The sequence below is a fragment of the Glossina fuscipes genome, unplaced genomic scaffold, assembly GCF_014805625.2.
Source record: "Glossina fuscipes isolate IAEA_lab_2018 unplaced genomic scaffold, Yale_Gfus_2 1, whole genome shotgun sequence".
In the NCBI taxonomy this organism is placed as follows: Eukaryota; Metazoa; Arthropoda; class Insecta; order Diptera; family Glossinidae; genus Glossina; species Glossina fuscipes.
This window is the reverse complement of record NW_023998415.1, coordinates 16,639,080-16,665,136: the sequence shown is the minus strand read 5'-3', so window position 1 is coordinate 16,665,136 and position 26,057 is coordinate 16,639,080. Positions and strand designations below refer to the sequence as shown.

General features: G+C 32.8%; 1 protein-coding gene across 1 annotated transcript; it reads left to right on the top strand.

Moving 5' to 3' along the window:
- Positions 1-557: 557 nt before the first annotated feature.
- LOC119631905 (fork head domain-containing protein crocodile) lies at positions 558-2,454 on the top strand. Its single transcript, XM_038024477.1, has one exon. It carries the CDS (start codon positions 802-804, stop codon positions 2,452-2,454), a length of 1,653 nt encoding a protein of 550 aa, XP_037880405.1. The 5' UTR covers positions 558-801.
- Positions 2,455-26,057: the final 23,603 nt, after the last annotated feature.

The window sequence follows — 26,057 nt, the reverse complement described above, 5'->3', positions numbered from 1 at the left end:
TTTATTTTTTTTTATTTTTTTTATTTTTTTTTTTTTTCGTTTTTGCGAGTGCGGGTGCTAAAGAGATTTTCATGTGTCCGTGTGTAACTAACTCGTTGTATACTCAATGTTGTTTCAGTCACAGATTCAGTATCTGACGTGTTACTAGCTCGAACGGATCGTTTAGCTTGTGCATCCGAAACACGGTTTATTTTTCTTCTCTCTATATAAATATACAAACAAAAATATACAGAATTTCCTAAAAAAAAAAAAAAAAGAAAAGAAAATAAGAAAAAATAAAAAATTATAACAAATATTTTGAAAACCAGTTGAAAAACCTGTTGTTTACATAGTGAGTGTTTAAAATAATATTAAAACAAAAAAAAAAAAAAAAACAAAAAACAAAAAACACGAATAATAATAATAACAATGATAATAATAAGAAAAAATTTATTAAGTAAATAAAGAGAAGTAAGAAGAAAAACAATACTTTACGTATTTGTATACAATGGAATAAATAAACATAAAAAGTATTTGTTAAAATAACAGAAACTAAACACTTTTTTAATTAAAAAAAACGTAAGTAAACAAATAAATAAATATTTAAAAAATAGAAGAAAAAGAAAAAAGAGAAAAGAAAAGTCAGAAGAAGACGAACACGATTAAATAATTATTCGGAAAATGTTGCTAAACAGTTTTTAACATTGTTATGAAATTCAGAGTAACCGACATAACTCTTGTTAATCTATAGTTAATATACGGTTAATTATTATAATAACTGTTAATATTGCAACGTAACGAACATTGTGTTGTTTGAGCAGCATGCATGCTTTATTCACCGATCAGAATTCGTTTTCACGTCATTATGCCCAAACCGCCGGCTATTCGACAACAGCAGCCACCGCCGGTGCGATGTCGACGGCAAGTGCTGCTGCCGCAGCTCATTACGCATATGATCAATACTCTCGCTATTCGTATCCGGCTACCGCATATGGTCTAGGCGCGACACATCAAAATAAAGAAGTCGTTAAACCACCTTTTTCCTATATAGCTCTAATTGCAATGGCTATACAAGATTCAGACGAAAAGAAAATCACATTGAATGGCATTTATCAATACATAATGGATAAGTTTCCATATTATAGGGAAAATAAGCAGGGCTGGCAAAATAGCATCCGACACAATTTGTCTTTAAATGAATGCTTCGTTAAAGTAGCTCGCGACGATAAAAAACCCGGAAAAGGATCTTATTGGACTTTAGATCCCGACTCTTACAATATGTTTGATAATGGTTCATATTTGCGGAGACGTCGACGCTTCAAAAAGAAGGATGTTCTACGGGAGAAGGAAGAAGATATGAAACGTCAAGCTATGCTAAATGAGAAATTTCCTGAAATTAAACCATTAAAGTTAATCACGAATGGCATGCTAGAGGCTAAACATATGGCTCACGCTCATGCTCATGCTCATCATTTCAAAAAAGAACCGCTCAGCATGGAATTAAGTTGCTTAGGCGGTAAAGAGTCAATGGCAGCCGGTTTAAGTACAGCGGCAATGCTTAATTCTTGCCACGATAGCCTAGCTCAGATGAATCATTTGGCAGGGAGTGCTGTAGAACATCCTGGCTTTGCAGTCGATTTAATGAACGTTTATAATCCCCGTCTTCATCACAGCGCTTACTCGTATCATCATGCCCTTAACGAAGAGAATTTGGGTGTGGCGGCGACTAGTCAAATGCATGTCCATCATGCTGCTGCGGCTCATCATGCCCAACAAATGCGGCATCATCATCATCATGTAACTCATGGTCATCCCTTGACGCCAAGCAGTGCCAATTCCCATCATCATCAGCATCATCATCATAATGGCATACAGGTGGGAGGCATAAGTGCGGGCACTACAAACACCACAATTTCTTCGAGAACTTCACCTACAAGTATTAATGCATCGCATGGCCCAGCTCATGGCGGCTGGTATACCCCCGAAACTCCTCCATCGGAACCTGTTAACAATGCCCTCAACAATAACGTTACACCCAGTAACGGTAGCAACACTAATCCCAATGCCAACAACAACAACAATAATAATAGTAGTGTGCATAATGACAACAATAACAGTGCCCATCATAATGCTATAGCCGCCAGTAGTCCATCCGCGATAGCGGGCACCATCATAACCGGCCATACTACATTGCCCTTCAGAGATTCGATATTCGAGCAAACAAATCAAAATTATCAATTGGACTCGGGTAGTCCAACCGATAGTATACAATCAACCAGTCCACCGGTGCCATCGTCAACGTCCTCAGCTACCACAGCGTCAACAGCTGCTGCAGCAGCGGCTGTTCTTAGCACACATCATCATCATCATCATCATCATCATTTGAGTAGTAATCTCGGCAATCTCGGCAATCTGCCCCATTACCGTTCACATGTTGGCCACTATCAGGATTATGGCATTAAATATGGCGTCTAAGAGAAAGCCGCAAATATCGTGCTTCTCTCTATTGAATTTCTGTAAAAAAAAAAAAAAATAATAAGAAAAAAACAAAAAATGAAAAACGAAAAATTATATAAAACAATATATCCTACGTGTAAATAAATAAAATCTAAACAGTCATTAAAATGCATTTAAATGTAAGAGGAATAAAAGAGAAAAGAGAACAACTAAATATAAATCTTATTGCATAAAACATCTAAACCTGTTAATATTCGACACTCGTAAGGTTTTAATGACACTGCAAACTTTTGTAAATAAAACTCTTTTTATAATTTTCTTATATTCAATATTTTTTCTTTTTCTATGAATTGATTCAATTTTGAGTTCAATGAAATTCGTCCTTATTTAAGCTTTTATTAAACAAAAAATTTATTTTTAATTTTTTGTTTTTTGTATCAAAAAAAAAAAAAGTAAAAAAACACAACAACAACAATAACAACAACAAAATTAGGCCTAATAATAAAAATAAATTAACCTTAAATTAATTAAAAATACAACAAACAGACACTACTTATCCTTAAGCATATATATACAAAAACAAAGTGATGGCAATACTTTTATTCCTTGAAGCTTTCACACAATTGCATAGAGCTACTTACTCTGTTGGGTACATGGACTTAGCGTTGTAAGGTAAAATAAATAAATGTCCCTCAAGCAATTCTCAAAATGATCAGGAATAAGGTCTTTAGTAAAACATTTTGCTTTTCTTGTACTAAACGATCTAAACTGATTGAGTTGAGTGAAAATTTTAGAGGACCTTTTATGATATACTTACTAGTAAAGCGACTTATTCGAGAAGTAATCTTTCGATAGCACAGTCGTTCTGAGGACTTTATTTAAAACTTTAACACGAATACGTTCTTTTGAGGCGACCATCACTTGCTATTGTCGCGACATTAGTACACACATATCCGTCTATCCATCTATCAGCTAACACGAAACTAATTTTATCTAATATGCATAAGGTTTCTCAAATGCCTCTCTTTCTCTCTGCTCTCGTTTATCTTCACAATTAAGCGAACCTATCTACCATACACGGTTGAATAATATCATATTAGGCATTTTTTATTTTTTTTATTTTTCATTTTTTTTTTTTTTTTTTATTATTATTATTATTAGAAATTTAGCCAGACAATAAATTCTAAGACTAAACTCTTAAAAGCACTAGCATCTAAGGCTTTCGGCTTTATTAAAACTTCTACCGCACTTGAGATTTGAACCCACGACCATTGAGTTGCTAGTCGAGACTCTTGCCTACTCGGCCACTCAGGCGGATTTTTTTTTTTTTTTTTTTTAAATACGCTTAACGTAGAACTAGGCTTTCTACAAATGTTAATCAAAGATATCTCTTCATATATGATATATGAATAAGATACGATAACAGTCTATCACTCTTTTAAACACTTCTCAAGCAACAATTTACTTCGCTATACTGTATGATATGCGATCAACGACAGACGCATGAAGGATTAGTGCAAAGATCTTGCTTTTGCATTAAGTAATCAAATGATTTTACATTGAATTTTCGTCACTCAACATATGTAGAATATTTCACATACTCACTGACTGAAAGCGTACTCTCTTACGTTCCGATGTTTAAATGTGTATGGCAAAGTATTGCTCTGACAAAACAAAATCATATATAGACTTCAGTATGGCAATGAGTCCTTTGAGTCACAAATTGTTTGACTGCTTTTTCTTTTTTCTTTTTTTTGTAGGTAAATGCTTAAAGTAAATATCAAATTGGTTTTCAATACATGTTCATGAACGAAAATATAGTCGAATTTCGTGGCCTTTTTTTTTTTTTTTCTGTTTTAAGACTATAGCGTATCATGGACGTATTGATCACATTTTTATAATAAATTTCAATTCGTTTTCGAAACTAGGCTAAGATCATAAGAATAACAAAACAAATGGGACAGACTGAGTCGATTTCAACTATAACAAATATCGAACAGGAATGAATGAATCATTTTTTACTCATCTTTAATATATAGTTCTATGTTGTGTTGCAAGGGTCATGCACGGCATAAGATTCTAACTTGCCCTGTTGCGGTAGATGTCTAACAAGTCCAGTACACCGACTGTGCTGACATTGAATTTCGAATTCGCGTAATTGTATCTTTTGGGAATGAAAGACAAAAACTCGTATTGGGTTTTGTTTCCGCGAAAGACGAGCCCATCCCGGCAACTGGCAAAAACAAAAGAAACGAAAAGAAAAGAAAAGAAAAACTCACGTCATATAATGAACGGCGCGATAAGTAAGTAACTAGGTGTTGAAATTGATTTAGAAAATGTGTACCGTTATGTATTGATTTATTAAAACATCATTAATGAATTTTTAATGATTTCGAATTCTGTTAAGAATTTTTGATGTAAAATTTGTCCATCCTCCAAGCGAAACAGGTAAGCGTTTACGAATTTTTTTAAATCAACTATGCAATGTTGTCTTCGAATTTTTTTTTTGATGATCGATACAACTGTATACAGTATACAGTTCCATTAAGGAAAGGCGGAAAGATTTAGGAATTTTCCCGAAAAATATCTTTTATTTTTTGTTGATTCAAACGATTCCTTATATATTATATTTAAGAGGGAGCCTGTTCAAATTTTAAGCGAATCAAAAACTTGATTTTCCAACCGTAGTTGTATATATAGGAATATTATGTGAACTTGGAATTTCAAATGCGTGTTTCTCTCGAAACTCCAGCTTTCTATACCGCGAACAGCATAAGTCCAACAATTTTTGCCCTTTTCATTCGGAACATGGAACCGTAGCTTTTAATTGCCAATTACATTTAAATCGTTCTTGTACTTCTCTACCTATGAACATGTGGATGAGCTTTGCATATTTTTTAGATGCAAATTGGCGCCAGCTATGTTTGCCTTACCTTACTCACTTAAATTCAAGCTACATTTTCCTTCCACTTCTTTCTTCTTCTTTCCACCTTACTTTCTTTACTTTTTCCCTTTCAGAAAAACAAAACCAAAAAAAAAAATTGTTACTTACTCTCCTCGAATCGTTTTTATTCTTATCCTAATTTATTGATTTTGGTTGCAACATCCAACGTAATGGAAGCTTCAGAGACCCTATAAAGTACATAGCACAAAGCACAAAGCACTTGATTAGTATGAAATTCTGAATTGATTAAGCCATCCCTCTGTCCCCCTGTATATCTGTGTAAAGCGTGTGTGTGTGTTGTTCTTACTTACTCTCTTCGTCGCAAAAATTAAGATATCGAAATGAAATTTGGCATAAACACTGAAACACTTTGCACACTACTGATTGATATTGACAAAATACCAAGTTGATCAGAGGGCAAGGCCGTCGTAAAGCGTAAACTGAACGTAACTCGTTTTCGTTTCAAGTTTTTCTAAAAACAAGAATTTTTACGACTTTTTGCCCATTACTGGCAAATTGTCAAAGATAGAAAGATGACATTTTCCACATATGTGATGGGACATGTCCACACACATGTTACATGTGATTAAATTCTCTTTTTATTTATTTATTTATTTTTTTTTTTGTACATTTTTTAAGGACAAAATATTTAAAACAATAGTGCACATTATTCGTTGATAGAAGATATAGAGTATATGCGTAAATAAATAAATATGGTGGAGAGCACGACTGAATGGAGTTCCTCAGTTCCTCTCAATAACAATACCAGCGATATGAGTATCAAATGATAGGACTTGAAGAATAGAAGACGACAAGGCAAGTTTCTTAATTCTAAATCGATTATGCTGGACGTCACGACGTAGCATATTAATGTTTTCATTACAATGCCATTGAGTACGAAAGTAAGGTATAAAAGAACTTGGAGAATAGAATGCCATAAGCGAACTGCGTTAATTTCAAAAATAATTTTGATGGACTCCATGCGAAGGTGGATACAATTTTTCTTAAAAACACCATTCATATGGGCGTCAAGTAAACCGAGCTTGGAGTGTAAAATGCAACAAACTAAGCGATTAATTGTGATGGATGTCGCTACGCGGTAGACTACATTTTCTTAACAATAAGATAAACTTTATCATCTTATCATTTTTATGACGAGAAACGAAAGTATAGGACGCCAAAGACTTTAATGATGCTGGCTATGCTTTGTTGCTCCTTAATATTTTACCATTAACTTGGGTGGGATATCCTTACTATGTAGAGTGTAAAAGAAGGACTATAGACAGTTAGATAAATAAGTGGACGAAGAAGATCCATAAAAGGGGGCTAGCGGTTGCGTACATACGTCTTGAAAGTGGAAACATTTAGTTCAGCGGTGAAGACCACTGCAGGTCGATAGTTTTTGGGAAGCGGACCGGGTACGATGAAGGAACGAGGAGTTGTGGTAACGTGTTATATGTGGAGTTGTGCGAAAAGACAATTAACTCGCACACTCACCAGGAATACTTACTAAGAATAAGTGACTATTGATTTCAATCAAATTTTGAGTTCATTAACGTAAAAGGTTTGATACGTTCTTCTGCTCGAATTCAGCAAACCAATTCACTGAGTAGAGTATGTGTAAAGGTTGAATATAAGACGGTTTTGTTATGTTCTTTAATTGCTTTCTTTTTTGCTTTAATCGAATTCAATTTTATTTATTCTTTTTCTCGCTCTCATCAACCAGAAATCATGATCCTTTTGTTTTACTTGCTTGCTTGCTTGCTTAATAAGTAGTCTAATAATAATGGTTTGTCTTTCATGTAGTCAGGCCTTAGTTATATTATGTTACGCAAGCGTTTATGTGTTATCATAAAAGTTCGTCTATTCTATTGAACATGCGCAGATTTTCTAATGCTTTAATTTGCTTATGTTAAACACATTTAAGATAACATTTAAGCATTCGTACGTTATATGCAGCATGCGAGCATCACTGATATATACTATGTATTTTCTTAATCGGAAACAACGCTTGTGCGTTGTCTATTCGAAATATTCACGCGGTTTTTTTTTTTTTTTTTTCTTTAATAGAAAAACATTTTATTTTACTTTCGATTTATTTATTTATTTTTATTTTAATGTCGATATGTATTTTTGAAGAGGAAAATAATGAATGAAGAAAGGAAAGATTGGTTATTGGGGGCATATGTGCCTTAACTCATCCGTAAATTTGAGTTAATTAAGACAACAAGGCACGCAAAGACCCGTAACTTATGTCAGTTTCTAACGCCGAACGCATGACTCTTTCACGTGCTTAGATCGAGGTGAAATTTCAACTTAACGGAAGGGTTTTTGCCGATGTGAGAGAGAAATAGCGATTAATTAATATAAGCCCATGATGAATAAAATTTCTACCTTTCGTCATCATGGGTGGCCGAATCCATTTAAGTTTTAACATAAAAGTTTTAAAAATTTTGCCGTAACTTGCAGAAATATATATAAACTGATATCGGTGTTGGATGGTATTTTCTTTCCTTTGTCGTGTAATAAATTGTTCTCAGCTTTACAAAATGATTCTGTTATGAAATCTGAAAAGAAGGGGAAGAAACAAAAAAGAAAACGATAGTCGTTTGCATTATGCATTAATTAATTAGTTAAGCCATCAGCAACTTTTTTCGATCGAACGCTGTATATATATATATATATATATATGAAGAAGAAAATATGCAGCAATACAAGCGTTTTGAGTAAAACTGCTTCAAGATAAAATTTCAAATCGTTATGTATACCGGACGATCGATAGTTTTCTTTAGCGACATGTGTCGCTTAAATGACTCATTTAAGCGACACACTAAACATTTAGTTTATGTATGTATGCGCGTGCATATATATAGTTAACTGTACGTTATTATGAATATTTTTATTTTATTTCTTTCTTAACTCGTTGGTCTGAAATTTTATATATCTTGTTATTGAAGTAATTGTGTCTTCGATTTCTTTAATGTAAACATGTTAATGTGGGTTAATATGGATTTTAAAGACAAAATATGAAACCAATCAAATGGTTTAGAAATTGCTCATCACATTTGTAAGCGGTAGGAACAGTTTCTGATTGAATTTCGAATCTATTGCTTAGCTTATGCTAAGAATGTCTTTAATATTGTTTTTCTTTTTTTAATAATTTTTAACATATTGCTTTTAAAGCTGGATAGCAAATGAATTCATAGACGCCTTAACATCAGCGATCTAAAGTTGAATGCATTCTAGCTAGAAGGCTTTTGTAAATCCAACTTGAAACTATCATAACACGATGGGTTTTTGTTTGGTTTTCTTTTTCTTTTTTAATTTTTTTTTTTTTTTTTTTTTGTTAATTTAGCGATACGCGCCACGACTTATTCGTAACTGAACTTGTTCTGAAACTTGCTCGAAATGATTGTTTCTGTCATAGTTGGATTTTGCTTTTATTTTTTTCTTTCTTTTTTTTATTTCCCCACCAAAGGATGAGGGTAGCTTTAGAGGGATCCCATTAAGTATATATAATATATTCGGTATAATGGCATAAATTTCTGAATTGATTTAATCATATTCGTCTGTCCGTCTGTCTGCGTCTGTGTAATGTCTACCTCTTTCAAGCTTGGCCAGAAGATTCAAAGTTCTTGATTGTATCGGCAAAAGGACAGACAGCTCCGGATTAAAGTAGACATATGCTCAAAATTTCTCCGTCCATTCTATAAAAACAGAAAACAAAAGGAAAAATGCAATCACACCCAGCCGATATTATAAAAAATGGAAAATTCATTTTTCGATTTCTTGCATAGGACAAAAGTGGATGTAAAAGATTTATCCACAGCCGACTACAACTTTTTTGCTTTTTTCTTTTTTTTTTTTAACCACGCTTTTCTTGAAAATATATATTTAAAGTTTCAATTTCCATCCGATTGCCTTGAAAGTTTAATTGTCCCGCTTCTAAACAAAATTTGCAGGCGATTGTCGCGAAAATTTTTTCGATAAAGTAAAGTTTGCCGATCCTATAGACGATTTTCAAGCAAATCTTTTTGCAAAAAATATTCAGATCGAAACAATTTTTTTAAACTAATTTTTCGCAATATTTTCAAAAAATTTTAATTTTTTATTTTAGCCGCGAAATTGCATTGTATGGCAGTGTGCGAAACGTCTTCATTTTATTTTCGAAACAACATTTATATACGTATACCTTAAGATTCTCACCCGAATCTTAATAAATCGATTTATCTGCTTTACTCACCGCTTCAAAAATGGGCGTATATTCCTTTTCTCAAAACATTTGAAACACTCATAACGAAGCTTCAGAGATCCTATGTATTACATATATACTTGGTCAGCATCAAATTCCGAATCGATTTAAAAATGTCCGTCTATCCGCTTTCGTGTCCCTCTATTTAAATTGTTGTAGACTTCAAATCCAAAAAAGAAAATTGGAAAACATTTGCAGGCAGAGTGATATCGAGAAGGGGCAAAATCGTTTAAATGACACACCCACTGAACAAAACGAAGTAAGAACGCTTCTATTTCTACAAGAAAAAAAGAGCGAATGTTTTAATCGTTACTCATAAATTGCGACATACTCTTTTTAATATATGGAGATGATGGGATGATGGGATAAAAGATTCAGTGAGAACCGAATGTGATATTCTTACTTGTCTTACTTGTTGTTTTTTAATAAACTAAAATAAAAGGAATACAAGTTTTTTGTTAAAAAAAAAAATTGAAAAGTTTTGCCAGAATAGTCAACTATTTCTCTTGTTGATTTTAAAGACAGGGGTAGAGCACAGAGAGTTGTCACGGTTGACATTCTTGAAGAGTTTCGTAGGAAAACTTAAACTCTCAGAAATTGAAATGGATATCTTAATATCGGACTAATTAGCATTCATTTATTTTTTTTATAAAAATTTTGAAAAGGATTGCAATATGTTTGCAAACACGATCGCAATAACCAAAAACAACTTTAAGCTGTAGCTGTGAGCAGAAGTCGAACTCAATGACTACAAGCAATTTTACTGGAATCTTTTGCATTTGGACTACACTTATCATGTCATCACATCTTTACTGTGACATTCTCCGCATGTCTCAGAGGACGAGACTCAAAGAGTCCGAAAGTGAGAACGCCCTGACAAGGGCAGTGAAACATAAATTCATCTCTTTGAGCGAACATATTGCGTTCTTGCATGTATTTGAATAATTTTTTCACTTGAAAAAGGCATTTATTAACAAATATCGGTACATTATATATTAATCAAAATATTTTTCTATCAAAATATCATTTTCTACAATCTTTTCCCATCGTTCTGGCAGCGTGGCGATACCGTGTCAAAAGAACGAAATTCGTTTGGCAGCGACACATTTTCGCATTTCTTCTTTCAACTTTGCCGAACCGCGTGCCCGCCAAACTATGATGCATCGATCTGAACAAGTAGTAATAAGAAGGCGTGAGTACGCTGAATGCGGCATAAATTTCCCAGTCGACCTGCAACAGTTTATTCTCGACAACTCTTGCAACGTATGGCCAAGAGGATGACTTTACATCTATTAACCGCTATCGTTGCTTTTTTTTTTGTAGCAATACATCCTTCAATGTGTTCAATTGACGTCGGTAGACATCAGTTTTATAAGCTCGTAATACACTACTCCTTGCTGATCCTACCATATGCACAACAAAACATTGTGACCTGTGAAAGTATTCCGCTTCAGTCGCAATGTGAATCACTTTGGTATTCTTTTGACCGACGTGCAACCGTGATACCACAATATTGAAATTTTTCGAAATGGCACTTTTAGTCAATGGTATGTATGGCGGCCATATTCCCTTCTTTTGGAGAGGAACAGTTGATCCATTAATTGCTAAGAAGAACTGTCATTTTATTTAGAGAAGTCGAGTTTACCCATTGTGTACATTACTACTTCGCAATTAAGTTGTCATTTTTACCAATAGATGTCACTGCTCAAATAAATACAGGCAAACCTGTTTTTGTGCGGTCGATAGGGAACGAAGAAAAATAAACCGCACAAAAAAAAAATTTTCAAAAACTTCATAAATAGCTATACGAAATAATTTTTCACAGCATATTAAAGAAAATTTTTTTTATGCGGTAGAGAGGGACCGCATAAAAAAAGTCTCACTTAGAAAATATGTCAAAGCTTCACGAAATAGCAAGAAAGTGCTTTCCAAACAAAATAAATAATTAAATTACACATTGAAACATTTAAAAAAATTTTAATTTCTAATTTTAAACAAGGAGAAATTTTCGAAATGTACATAATTCAATACTACTCGTCGTAGTTGAAAACGCGCATATTTTTACGATGAACTGGTTCGTAATCGCTTTCGTCACTTGAAGATACTACAGTTGATTTATTTTTTGTTAACATGTACTCGGTGATAAGTTTTTGCGACGACGGTCGTTTGGTCAGCTGTTTGTAAACGTCGCGATAGCCAGATATACACAATCGAAGCTCTTTTTGAAATTTCAAACTTGTTTGAGAATTGTTATCTATTTTAAGAAAATGCTTTTCCAATTTGCTGCAAAGCTGGATCCCTGCATATATTTTATCCGCTGTAATAGATTCCGGTTCTTCTTGTCCGTCTTCATGATCTGTTAAGTTATTGATAATGTGACTATCATTTACGGTTTCGTCCTCAATCATTTCAATAAGATCATTTTCGCTGAAAGAGTCAAAAACCTTCTCCGCAGATTTGAGCATGCCTAATGAAATAGGCTGATGCAATAGGTATGAAAATGGCTGTTGCAATGTGTACATACACGCTGATAGCAAAAAAAGTGATGCCAACACAGTTCAGATTGACCTAACCTCTCGGCGAAATTCAATGTGTCGATATTCATATACCGTACAAAAAAAAAATCGCACAAAAAGAATCGCACAAAAAAAAGCGCATAAAAAAAGACCGCACAAAAACAGGTTTGTCTGTACATGCAAGAACCTATTAACAATGCTTAATACGAAATGATTTCAAAAGTCAGATATTCACAGATAAATATTTTAAACCTTTGATTTTATACCAATACCTGATCGTTTTCTCAATAATTTTTTCTCTAACGCGTACAACTAACAAGAAGAACTCTTCCATTAGAATTCATTTTCTTTGTTTCTAATAACTGAATCTAGTTAGTTAACGGTGCAGTAATAGCGCCGCGATTTAAGAATTTTCCAGTGGAAAAAAGCGAATAGTTCTGTGCCTATGTTGAATATGTTTACAACTTCCCCGCACACAGATCGAATTCGATTAGTACCCATTTACATTAACATTTGTTAAATTTCCATATAATGCCTCGATTTTTTCATGGGCGACTGTTGCCCGGATGGACAAATGGATTGCCCAACTTGCAGAAGATTCGCATTACAAAGATTAGAATTTCGATTTGTTTCCAATGTCATTGAAATCAATCATCGTAAGTCGTTCAGCATTTGTTCGATCATTATTTTGATTTTAAACTAACGTAAAATATTAATTATTTAATTTTGAAAACATAAATGAATTGAAATTTCGTTCTTAAAAATGTATTAGTCAGCGCCCACTAAATACCCTATATCATCTTACAATTAGTCATATTACGATTTCACACACCAAAGCGATAAGATGATCCGCTTCGAACAATTTTCAATAGCGTTTGTCAATGTATCAAACTCCCTAAAAAAAAATATCTCAAAAATGGCATAGTGTACGTTGAACGCAAGTAAGCAAGACAGAGAGAGAGGGACAAATATGCTTAGATCAATTTGGGTAATGATACTGAATCGATCGGTACAATAAGAAGAATTCAAGTCCTTCTGTACAAATAGTACGATAGTATAGGCTTTTAAAGAACAAGTCGAAGTAGAAATAGTGTAGCGTATAAGTATCGGAAAAAAGCAAATAAATTTAATTGAATTCTACATTTTTTAATTAATCTCATTTACATTTATGGAAAATCTTTCGCAACAAGACTGTTTTCAGAAGATATGCTTAAAAAATTATGAACTTAATGCTTCGCATACATAGATGCACATAAGATTCATATATATGACTACGGAATCCAATAATCTTTTATTGTTTCATTTTTGACTTCAATTTAAACAGGAAAAATAACAAGAAAAAAGAAAAAAAAAAAGAAAAAAACAATCTATTGTTGTCTTTATGTTGTTGCGGTTGTGTGGTGAAAAGTCAGAGGAAAGAGAACGATATGGTTTGTATGCGCCTCACTTAATGCCACACGCCGTATACTGGGCATTATCACGTGAAGACCAAACCGTATAATCATTGAGATATACAAACATAAACACATATACATATATACGTACGCCCTCAAACAGATAGGAGTAATATTTTGCTTAACAATAGTGATGGATTTGCAAACCACAACAATGGTTGAGCACATGTGCAGTTTATTGTGCTCGAGAAATCCATTTACATTCATAAACAAAGGCACGCATCTACACATGCAGGTACGAATAAGCGAATACAGCCTAAGGAAAACGTTATACACGAAATTGAATTTAACCAAAGTTGGGAAGGCAGGGCGAAAAGCATACATACATACATACTCTCACAGTAAACAGTGTAAACAATACTAGTAAGCGTGTGAAGTACTCTTATACAAAGCATTTCTCCCTTCCATGCCACAAGCATGTTAAACTTTTTCGAACACTTTTTCTCATTTTTGTTTTTCATTTTTCATTTTTTTTTTTTTATTTTTTATTCCGTTTCGGTGTAAATCAATGTTTTTAGTACTTCATTAACTTTTAAAAAATACGATCTATCGATTATTGCTTAAATATAGATCGTGGACTTTTTTGTCTATACCGTTTCATTTTTCTCTTTCTTCGCTATTACTCGGCTGACTTATGGTTTTCTTTCATTTTCCTTATGATATAAACACCTTGGCTTGTGCGTTCCAGTTGAAGGCGCCAGTCATTAAACTTGTACTGTTCATGTGCCTTGCAATAATTCTTAATAAAAATTGTTTTTGTTTCTCCTGATTTTATTACTATAGTGCACACTATTGTGAAGGATAGATATGAATTAATAGTGGCATTCGGTTTGTACGGAATACTCGAAATGTTCGATTTTTAAGCAGCATTAACATTCTTAATCATTGCTGCATCCTTTTGTTGCATCCGTTCCGTTGCTTCTTGTTGTTTTTACAATTGATTTAAAACGAGTACAACTTCTTAATTAAGAATCATAAACGAAATCTTACAAATGAATTTAAATCGCTTACAAATCAAAGCAACAAGTGTTGAAAAATTTGAAAAATCCATGGAAAGAAGAAGAAGAAAAAATCTCAAACTATTGCAATCACATATTTACACATACGGATCGGGAAAGTATTCAAGATTCGCTTGAATATGAATATAGTTTTCTTGCTTGCAAATAACGTGAAACATTATTTTTCATATATACTATATATATATAAAAATATATGTGTATGTGTTTAGGTATACATCATGCCAAATTTCTCTTCTTCAATATCCAATTAATGTTAATTTCACTAAACGGAGAATGCGATGACCGTGCAAGGATATGGGATTCAAAATATCCTCAGAGGCAGGCCGTCCGTCCTTCGTGATTATGGCCATATATAATATGTGCCCTAAGACATTTTCCTCCAAGAGTCAGGTTCTTAATTGATGTATTCTACTGTAGAGCAGTATTGTCCGTCGTGCATTACTAAATGTTATAAAAAGATGTCATCCTTTTAATTAAAACAATTTATTAATATAATAATATTTTCTTTCATTATCAAAGTAAAGCATTATAATGCGGGGCATGGCTTATCGTGATATACCTTGATATAATGACTTTTCAAAATAAAACGTTTTATGGCAAGTGATAGAAAACGTGGTCCGATCCGAATTTAGCTTTTCGCTATCGCGTCGGTGTAGCAAATTTCATCAAAATATATCAACAAATGCGATCTGTCCGTTGAAGGCAAAAAAAAAAGAAGAAAGACCGACCGCAAGACAAGCTTGAACTGATTTGTAAATAGAATCCGAATCGATCGGTACAATAAAGTCTGAGTGTAAATCAAGTTCTGCTCTTAGCTGTTTTATATACGCATCGTCGTCTCACAAGTCATGTAGGGCACAACAAAGCCCAATATTGCCGTGAAAAATTCATATTGTATTCATTAATAAACAGAAATTCTAAACTGAATACTGTGCGTAAAATTCTCTTTTTCAATTTCATACTGTCTGCATGTCCAGTTTGGGGTAACTGTGCCGCTCCCCCAAAAAAAATTATTATATTAAATTGTCATTGATAAGAGAAATATTTTTACAAATTAACTTTTTATAGACCTTAAGATATAAGTTTTTAATTTTTTATTTAAACATAGATATTTAACGTTAGTATATATGAATTCTAAATTTCTTAAAATGATATAGAATTAAGCATAAGTATGTAATGTTGTTCAATAAGTAGGTAAATGTATTCCATGTTCATTTATTCGTTCTACAATAAAACTAACTTCAGGAAGAAATCTTTCTCCGTTTAAGTAGCTTTTCTTCTTTTCTACTCTTCTTAATAGTTCTTGTACTATAACAAACAAAGAAAAAGAATACACACCAACACCCTAATTTACATATAGTATGGTATATTAGTCGGACCAATTGGTCAACTTTAATACAATACTACAACAATCTTGATTGTAAAATACCGAAAATTATAGAGTTTTGAGATATATATATATATAATTGAAAGAATTGTCTTCGATCATAACTCTACACAAGAGAGAAAATTTGGTTTACCGTCTACCTCATCGCACCAGAGAATTCTTGCCTACGAGCTGCTGAAACATACGTGGAGGCCACTAAAAACTGAATTGATTTTTTGCTAATTTGTTTGGTTAAACGATAGTGTCTTGCCTTTGCCGGGACCTTAATTACAGATGAACACTACAGTGCTGATCGAATGAAAATTAAAGTTACTCGACTCGATACTGACTTATTATCCATGAATAGCCTCAATCGAATGCTGACAGTTTTATATTTAACTCCTAAGGAGCTAAAGATTAAAATCTTACTTTATTCTTTGAAGCTATATGAATAAATCGTTAAATCACGCACACGGATCATGGATTATTAATGAAAATCTATTTAAATGTTCAAGTTTAATATGAAATTGATTCAGTCATCAAATACTCGATACAAGCACGTTTACGAACGGATTACACATTATGAATAGTATGAAGAAGACCTGCCACTACGCTATTCATAGATTTCATAGTCAATATATGCTATTAACCGTCACAACTTACCTGGCTTGTGTACATAGAATAAATATGAAATCTATAGTCAATTTAAAGATATCTTTCAACGCAAGGACTCTTCTTTCTTTCTTTTTTTTTTGCAGCATATTAAATAAAAACAAACATGAGGAGAACATACATCAAATATAACAATTAGGTGCAATATGTAAATATTTATCGTTATCAACATTTGTTAAACGTTCTACGCGTAATGATCGATTTTGTACATAAATGTTGTGATTGTTTGCTCCGGATAGTTGGCTAACTAAACCGGTTCTCTCTCTCTCTCTCTCTCTCTCTCTACTACTACTACTACTCTCACTACCTTTTTTCGTACGCGTAGCATTTACTTCTCATGTTTTTTTCATATGCCTGCATGCTGCTGTTATCCTGCGAAAATTGTGCATTCATCCTTAAACAAACATTTCCTGTTTATCAAAAACCAATTGGTTGTATGCACACAATCATCGGTAGTGCTATATATATATATATATATATATATATATTTAATGAATGGGATGAATGTGTGGGTATAGTGTATAAATTATTTGATGATTAAATTGCCTTTAGAAAATTTCACACAAATGTTGATTGTATTTTTTATATTTACACGAACATACACAAACGCATACATACTTACATACATACACACACACACACACATACATACATACATACAAATATACACACATACACATTCAAATATAAATATCAGCATATACGCATACCATACGCACGCATTCATGTCTATATTTGGTTATTATTCAACGGACCACGCGAAAGATGTAGAAATGTAAAGTTAACATATGTACATCTATGAATAGCGTTGTGTGCATAGATTGTACTGTTATTGTTATTTTTGCTGTTATAACTGGCCAACCATAAGTTTGCATTTGCCGGACTCCGTGTTGAAATTTAATTATATATATGTGTAAATTTAATGGACTTGATGTACACATTTTTTCATCATTTCGAATAAATTTGTTCATTATACGTGAAAATTAAATAACCTTAATCTTTAATAAATACATGTACATAATTATCAATAAAGGCATTTTGACAAAGCAGAGAAATGCTCTAAGCAGGACCGAGCGAGCTCTCTAGCAAAATTTTAATGCACATAATATATGTATTAAAAAAAAGAAGAAAAATAAACGAACAGACGAGATACGAATTCTTGGAAGAATACGGAAAAATCTTAAAAAGATCGTAATAAACGATAATCGATGATATTTTTTGAAACCGCCAAGCTCATCATCATCACCAAGCAAGTCCTTTCGTGACTCGATTTCGTATCATCTCTCTCTCTCTCTCTCTCTCTCTCTCTCTCTGAGGACACATAAGTGTATTGCTTAACCTTTTTCTATGCAACATGTACGTGTATAAAATTGATATCTAAGCCGGACAGTACTTGGGAAGTAATATCATCTTACATGTTTTTCGTGCTATTGTTTATGAAATGCTTGTTTAAGTATATTGTACAAAAACAAATTGATTCAGCACAAAAAACAACTCGCAATGATAAAAATTTGTAGCAGAATCTCTCCGTGCCTCTGCAATCATATGAACCATATTTCAATTTTCATATGATTACTTCAAAATTCGATCAGCAGCGTTAGAGTAGGGATAATTTTAAAGTTTGCCAGTTTTACGATCAATTTTCGAGCGATTCATTCGTATCGATATCATTAAGTCAAAAATTAATATTTCGGAAAAAATGGTCAGATACTTGTTAAATTTTAAAACATGAATTCAAAAACTTTTCAGTTTTTTAGTATAAACGCAAAATGACGCCCTGCAGCGGTACGCTAGGCAAAAATAGGATCGTTTAACATTGGATCGAAACATATGACATGTTTTTATACTCTGTACCCGTTATGGTCAAGAATATATGGGGTTTGGTGTTGAAAATGTCCAGAGAAGCTTGAGACACATCCATCCATCTATTGTTGTACCGGTTTACAATCACTTTCTGAATCGATCTATGCCTGTTTGTTCGTTTTTCCATGCAATTGGTCGCAATTTTTGAGATACTTGGATGAAATTTGGTGCAATGACGTGTTTTGGCCCAAGGATTAAATCATTTAAAAATGATTTGGGTCGGATCGCTTCTTCGAGAAGTCGTTATATAAAAAATAGTTTAAAATTTTTAGATTTTCGCGGCAAAAATCGTTGAGTAGAAGTTAGTCGGCATTCTAAGTCGATGTAATATATTTGGATCGGATGAGGAATTTTTTTGATCCTTTGGTCGTATTGATATAAAGACTTAATTTTCAGCCTTCCTTAGTGAATATTGCCTCATAATAAAATAACCTTAGCGAGTTTATACGATGTAGGTCTATTTTTTTGTATCCAGCCCCATATATATGTAAGGATTGTAATGAACAATACGCCCTCATATGGCAAAAATGTAGAATTTATAACATTCCATGATAAAAATTTGGTTTGTACAAGTAATTTGATACAAAATTTAATTATATCGAATCAGATACATCTAGTTTTTGACATTCATCGGATACGAGAATTGTGACCATATGTTGAACGTTTATATCCCGAAAAGGTCCAATATTTGAAATTTTGTGATAAAAATCGATTTGCTGTAGCAAATTAATCGTAGGGTAGTGGGATCATATAGGTCTATTCTAACACACGACACCAGGGACTCTAGTGAAAGCAAGCTCTTCTAAAGTCATAAAGTATAATTTGCAGCAACTGAAATATAATAAAAATCTTTGACAAGTAAATTGAATTTAACGAATTTGGACAATGCTAATTGACCCTCTGAGCATAGTACAATATGACATTGCATGAATGAGTGTACTAGGCAAAGTAATGTACCTAAGGTATCTAGTTATCTCATTATTATGTTCTTACTTGCTTTAATGTAGGTTCACAAACAGAAGGCAATATTGCCACTAGAAAGGCATTCGAAAATTCAAAATGAAAAAAAAAACCTCCATTTAAAGGGGAAGAATCTTAATAATGTTTTTTTTCATACCTTAAGCTAAATTTTTAGCTTAGAAGAACAATGGCATCTTTCGCCAATTAACGTAACTTTAAATGGATGTGTGTGCCCCGTCCGTGCTCGACATTCATTATAGTTTCTTGACGGCATAATTGTTAACTACTTTTAATTATTTTAAAAGGCCTCGAACTGATGCATTGTTTAATGATTAAATCGAAAATAAAGAAAAAAAAAAAAACAGCAGTAAAAAGATTGATCGAATCTGTCTAACGAACTCACTTAACACACAACTTATAAATCCGCTGCCAAAATGTGACTGAGTAAGAATAATGCTCAAATTGAAATTAGGAGAACAAAATTGAAAACAACAACAATTTGTGGTTGATTTAAAAAAAAAAAAAAAAAACTCAACTTGTGCAGTAAAATTTTAAATAATTTCTAAATAAATAAACTTGCCACACGGTCGAACCGCAAAAATCAATCCAAGTAGACAGTAGTAGTCGCATACCATTGTGAGCGCAAGTAATTTCCAAAAAAAAAAAAAAAAAAATTTAAAAGGAAGCGAAGAATCATTGAGATTTTAAAAGTCATATGTTTGGACTTAGTAAAAATAAAATTTCATCCCATTAATCCTAAACAGATATTTGCTATTGTTTGTTAAAAAAAGATTATGATTATTATATATACTATTAGCATGTTTTTTTTTTTTTTTTGCATTGTACAATTCTATATAGGATAAGATCGGGGAAAATTTAATTTAAAATAAAACACCTCTCCGTACACCCCTTTCACCCTTTCATAGAGAATGCAATGCAATATTGTTGTTGTAAAAAGCACTTGATATCTATTGCCCAGCAGGATAGCCTATCATCTGGCAATAAGATCATTCCGGTACTTGTAAGTATGGTAAGTTCATGCCACCCTCGTTGTCTAAGCGATAAATCTATAATTTTCCTGTTGCTTTACTTTGATAACCGAAATGCCATAATAAATTGTTGCGCATCAGTGCCGGCAGTGATGTATTCAACAGTTTTTTTCATAGACCTTAACATGTTCATGTTGGGCCAAGATGCCGTTAATCTGTTTATAAATGCATTAGTTTCTCTCTTCCCTCTATATACTTCCATATACTTCATACACGTGCTAGCTAGACGTGCATTGCGTTTACAGTGTAAATGTTTGTGTGTAAGATTATTATAAAAAGTGTTGGTTAATTTGTGAAAAATTTGATTAAAACTCTACGGGTGTTGGCTCATCCCAAGGGGATAAATTGTTTTCTCAGTTACTTGGCGCCATTTTACAGTTTATTCACCAGATTATTATGGTCTTCTTTCTCCATTCAGTGCATGATAAACCATCATTACTATAAATATTATTCTTAAACGACTTTGTGCATGCAATGAAATCTTTTTTTTTTTTTTTATTTTCATTTATAGCAATTGCTTTATTTCTTAGAAGAAGATGATGAAAAAACAATAAATGAAATAAAAATGTTAGAATGTAACGTTTTATTGTGTGCCGGACAGGTGAGTTTTTCCATTGTACCGAAAATACCAGCAATCACCACTAATACTAGAATAGAGAAATTGACTTCTTTCCTTTCCATCGAAAGAGAAGCACGATGATCAGAGGTATCAGACATTTATCTACTTATAGATTTCTTTTTGAATACAATCTATGAAAATGGACAAATTATGAACGACAATCTCGACCATTCGATATTTTGATTTTTTCCCGATAATCTTGTATGTGTGTAAATGAGTTGAAACGATCAACATCGTGCAATGCCTTGCAATTTGGTCATGAGTCTACGGCAAATACATATATCATCGAATAAACGGTTAACCCACATGTGTTAGGGACCTTAGATCTTTGAAAAATTATGCCTCAGAAAAACAATCCTTCGGTTTAAGCGAATTGTTGCTTACGCTTACAAAGCTCTCTCTGCATGTAAGCGAAAGTAAGCGAAATTAAGCTAAATTAGCTTCACATCGCATCGCGGAGATATTGTCACTTAACATCATTTTCAAATTCTTTTTATTTCAAACATTCGTGTCATTCCCAATATTTACTCAGTTTACTCAATACATTCAAATGATTATAAAGAATATGCATCGACGTTTATATTTCCACGAAGCTATCGAGAAATTATTTTCAAGCGGTTTGGCATTCAGATCAAATCTTTTGATAAAAAATATCATTTTCCGTAGCCCAAGAGTACGGGTATAAAAGAAAAGCAGTAAAGAAACTCAATGCAATGAAATTCTTCGACTATTAATATCATTTTCTGTTTGATCAGCTTCATATATAGGTTTATTGTCATTACTACCCAAGAGAGAGAGAGAGCATTAGAAGGGAAACAAATATCTTAAACATGCCGGCGGCCACACACTAAAGTTTCATTTCAGCAAAATCAGCAGAAAACTAGAATTTCCTAACGATGTTTAGACGAACGAATTAAAGGGTAAAAAAACAATTTAGAGGCAAATTTAGCGAAGCCAATGCTATGCATCAAAAATCTAAAATGAAAATCATATCTTGGTAAATATTGCCCTACTAGATATAAAAGATTAGGGGCGGGGAGAGGGGGGGAGGTAATTGGCAATTGTCGGACTGAAGTGCAAAATTGTCTACCGTCCAGTACTTATGAGTCTCTTTATGAAATTGAATGGAATTCCTATTGAAATTATCTGAAATAAATGAAGATCGTAGACATTAAGGCGCAGCATGGCTTCTCGTACTGCTTTAGCTAAGAGAGACGTCAATATTATCATTTTTATTTTCTTCGATATGCATAAGAAAATTCATTAATTAATTACATTGGAAAGCTCGCGTTTTTATTTGCCTTATAAATTATTCACGTCTCGTATTAACCTCAACAATGTGTGTGAAGAAAGTTTGTTGTTTTTTTTTTTTATAGAATTCCGCTATACTAGTATGTATAGATAGCTATATATTCCTTCACTTTTTTTTTTTTTTTTAATTTATTTTAGGTTAAATAAACAAAAGGCTATTCTTTGCTGTACTAGAGGTACAACAACAGCAACAACAGCAACAATAATAATAATAACAACAAATGCAATAACATATCAACAGTAATAAGAACAAAAACAACAATTGTGTAAAATATCACGTTTGTTAGAGAATGAACAAAAATGTGCAGTTTTTTACACATGCAGCGATCTAACATCGCCCACAAGCGCTTTACTTATTCTTCACCGTATTTATTTTATTCAATGGGAATGAAAAAAAAAAAAAAAAAATAAAAAAAAACATCCTCCTTTCAATACATTGCTGTTCTTGTTGTTATTATTGATTTTTGTTTTTGTTTTTTTTTTTACATTTTTTAATAGCTTATTATTGCTGTTGTTGGTTATTATCAATTTTCCATATTGAAGTTTGTTTATTTAAGCTTCGAAACCGCTTGACTAATGGCTGTCGATACGTTTAGTTTGACTTTTACAATGTAAAAGATATTTCTTGAAACTGTTTGCACCAGACATTACAACGCCAGAATTTTTTTTCGCCACAGCACTTACATAACGTAAACGTAAAATAAATTGGACATGAAAATTTTGGGCGAAGTAAAGAGTAAAGTTCATAATGCAACATAAACGCGGTCAGGGGATGATTGATAAAATTTCTAAATGTCAACATAAATACATTGTTCCTTTTATGTAAGCGTATTTTCTGCTTTATCGGCATAATTACACAATTTAATTATTCAATAAACAAATAATGTTTATAAAAACACGTACATATATACCAAGTATCATATATCTATTCTATTGCTTTATTATATAGTGTGAGCGGATAATTATTTTTGTTACGGCAATTGAAATCAATGGCGAAATAATTACTCAGGCGTAAAATATAAAATTAAAATCGATAGACAGTCATGCATATCCACAAGTACCTGCACTTCTAATATGTAGAACTTTTACGGAGACTTTTCCCAACGTCTCGTTAGCTATATGCAAAAATCTTGAAAGAAAGTTAAAATTAAATTTTAAAAGAAAACGATTTTACAGACACGCCTATAGTTGAAAAAGAACTTATCTTTTTTTTTATTTATTTATTTTTTTTTTCTTTTTATTGTTTGCCATAGTAGATATCGCTGGAGCGGGCGGCTAATCAATAAGTTTGTATGACCATGCCGAAGCAGAGGAATTCAAAATTTGCTCTCTGAGAATTCGACTATGAATAGGATTGATTCATAAGCCAAACTACAAAAAAATTTTTTTTTATTAATCTTCCACTGCCTTGTTCTTTGTTATTAAAATAGAATTACCTCGCAATTGTAAATGGGCGCAATTTAGCCTTTGGTAGCTTCCAATAACTCGATCCAAAAGTCCAAAGGTAGGAAGCGTTTCCGCTTCTGAGTTGCTGTATCGATCACTGCAATATAATTTCGGAAGAACAAAATTCATGATGCAGACCAGATAAACCGTTGCCATTGACGGCTGCAAGCTGATTAACTACATAGAGTATCCTATAAATTGGTCCAAGTTGAGGAACGCTATCAACACTGATTAATGCAATCATGCCGATCAGTAACGTAAAAACGGTGATTATCTCTACCGAAACCTTCACCAGACATTCATCTATCTGATGAGCAGATTTTCTAGTTGTTGGTTTACCATTAGCAAGAGCACAGTTTTTATTCTTATAACGATGCTTAAAACACAGATGCCTCCGTCGATATCCTCAAAAGATTTATGCGACACGGACCGAATTCAGATTTTGTCGGAAGGAATGGAAAAAGTATGCAGCTAACAACGGATAATAATTTACATAAAATACATTCTATTATTATATTATGTAATATATGTATATAAAATATATTGAAAATAAAAAATTAAACATGACGGATAACACGAATTTTAAAATTTCAGAAGCAAAAATTAAGTGAAGTGTTCACAGGGAAGGAAGATCGGATATTCACTACCTAAAGTAGGAGATGTAGGTGAGATCATTTTCGTGAAAAAAGAGTGTTATTAAGAAAAGAGTATTAAGTATACACTCAGACTGCTCTTTATCACGAGCTCCGAAGAGCATATGAAACGAACAAAAGCTTACTCTCGAAAAGTTCTCTTCTTCTTAGTTGCAAAACATTCTCCTCGCTTGCAAGCTACAAATTAATTTAAGTTAAACACATCGGATATCTTGAAGCAAGCCTGAAGCGACCCAACTCATACATTCAAATTAAGGATACTTTTTGTCCGTAATGAATTTGAGCTTACGAGGGATCAATGATTTGCTAATCCTCAAAAAAAACAAGTAAGATCATTATAGTCGGACAAGGCCGACCATTAAATACTTTACACCACATTGTCTCAAATAATTCTTATTTTTGTATGAAATTACTATAATAGTTCAATTTTCATCACCGCATATAAAAACTTGGCCTTTTTTGCTCTACAAAAGATCAATTCACGTAAAAATTCTTATTAGACTAAGATCCAAAAGACTGGCCGAGATGGTCCAAATTTGGTACAGTTAATTTTCATCATCAAGCTTTGAAAATTATACGTTTTTATCGTACGAACTTCAATTTTCGTTATATGAGAGGGCGTTCAAAAATTGCCCCAGCCGATCCAAAGTTGATTGCCAAGAAACTGTTACTTAGCCACTTTTACCGAGAAATTTTGAAAATTGCATTTTTTTTTTTTTTTTTTTTTGCATATAACGACTCTTCAGAATAGGACGTTATATGGGGAGCGGTCGCAAAAGTTAATAAATCCGACCCATTTTCAATAACGTTCGTCTTTAGGTAAAAAAATGTCTCTCTACCAAATTTCATCAAATTATTTCACAATTTGCTATCTATAGCATGAGCACAAATTTATATGAACAGACCAACAGACAGGCTTAGATCAATTCACCTTGTGATTCTGAACCTATCGGCCTAATAAAAGGTGGGTCTATCTTAAGCCCTTCTGCATGTTACATACATCCGCAATAACTTAATATAACCCCGTACTACAAGTGGTGTAGGGTATAATAACAAAATTTCTTTCTCAATATTGAAAATTAGAAAAGTTGATCTTATTACTAGATCCGTTATTAAGCAAACGCATGGGAAGGGGTTGCAGAGACGTTCGCAATGTTCTTTAAAATGCAATCTAACTTTGTTTTAGCATATGCTTTCTAAACAATATTTACTTTTCGAGCGTTGAAGAGTTAATTCAATTTAGTTAAAAATATGACTTACAAGTCATAATAAACACGATTGCATAGATAATTATATATATAAAATGGGAAAAATATGAATTGATTAATCGAAAAATCTGCGGTATTGATATAGAGTTGTAACAGATGTCAGCCCAGCTGGTGGCGTTATAAGTATGTATATGTATATAAATATAAATAAAAAGAAACTCGATAAACAAACAAACCACAACTACTGACAACTAATATTCATTTTTTATAGTTTTCATAGACAAGACCA

Bases quoted from the DNA above. Each gene is read 5' to 3' on its own strand.
- LOC119631905 (XM_038024477.1), top strand. From the start codon at position 802: ATGCATGCTTTATTCACCGATCAGAATTCGTTTTCACGTCATTATGCC.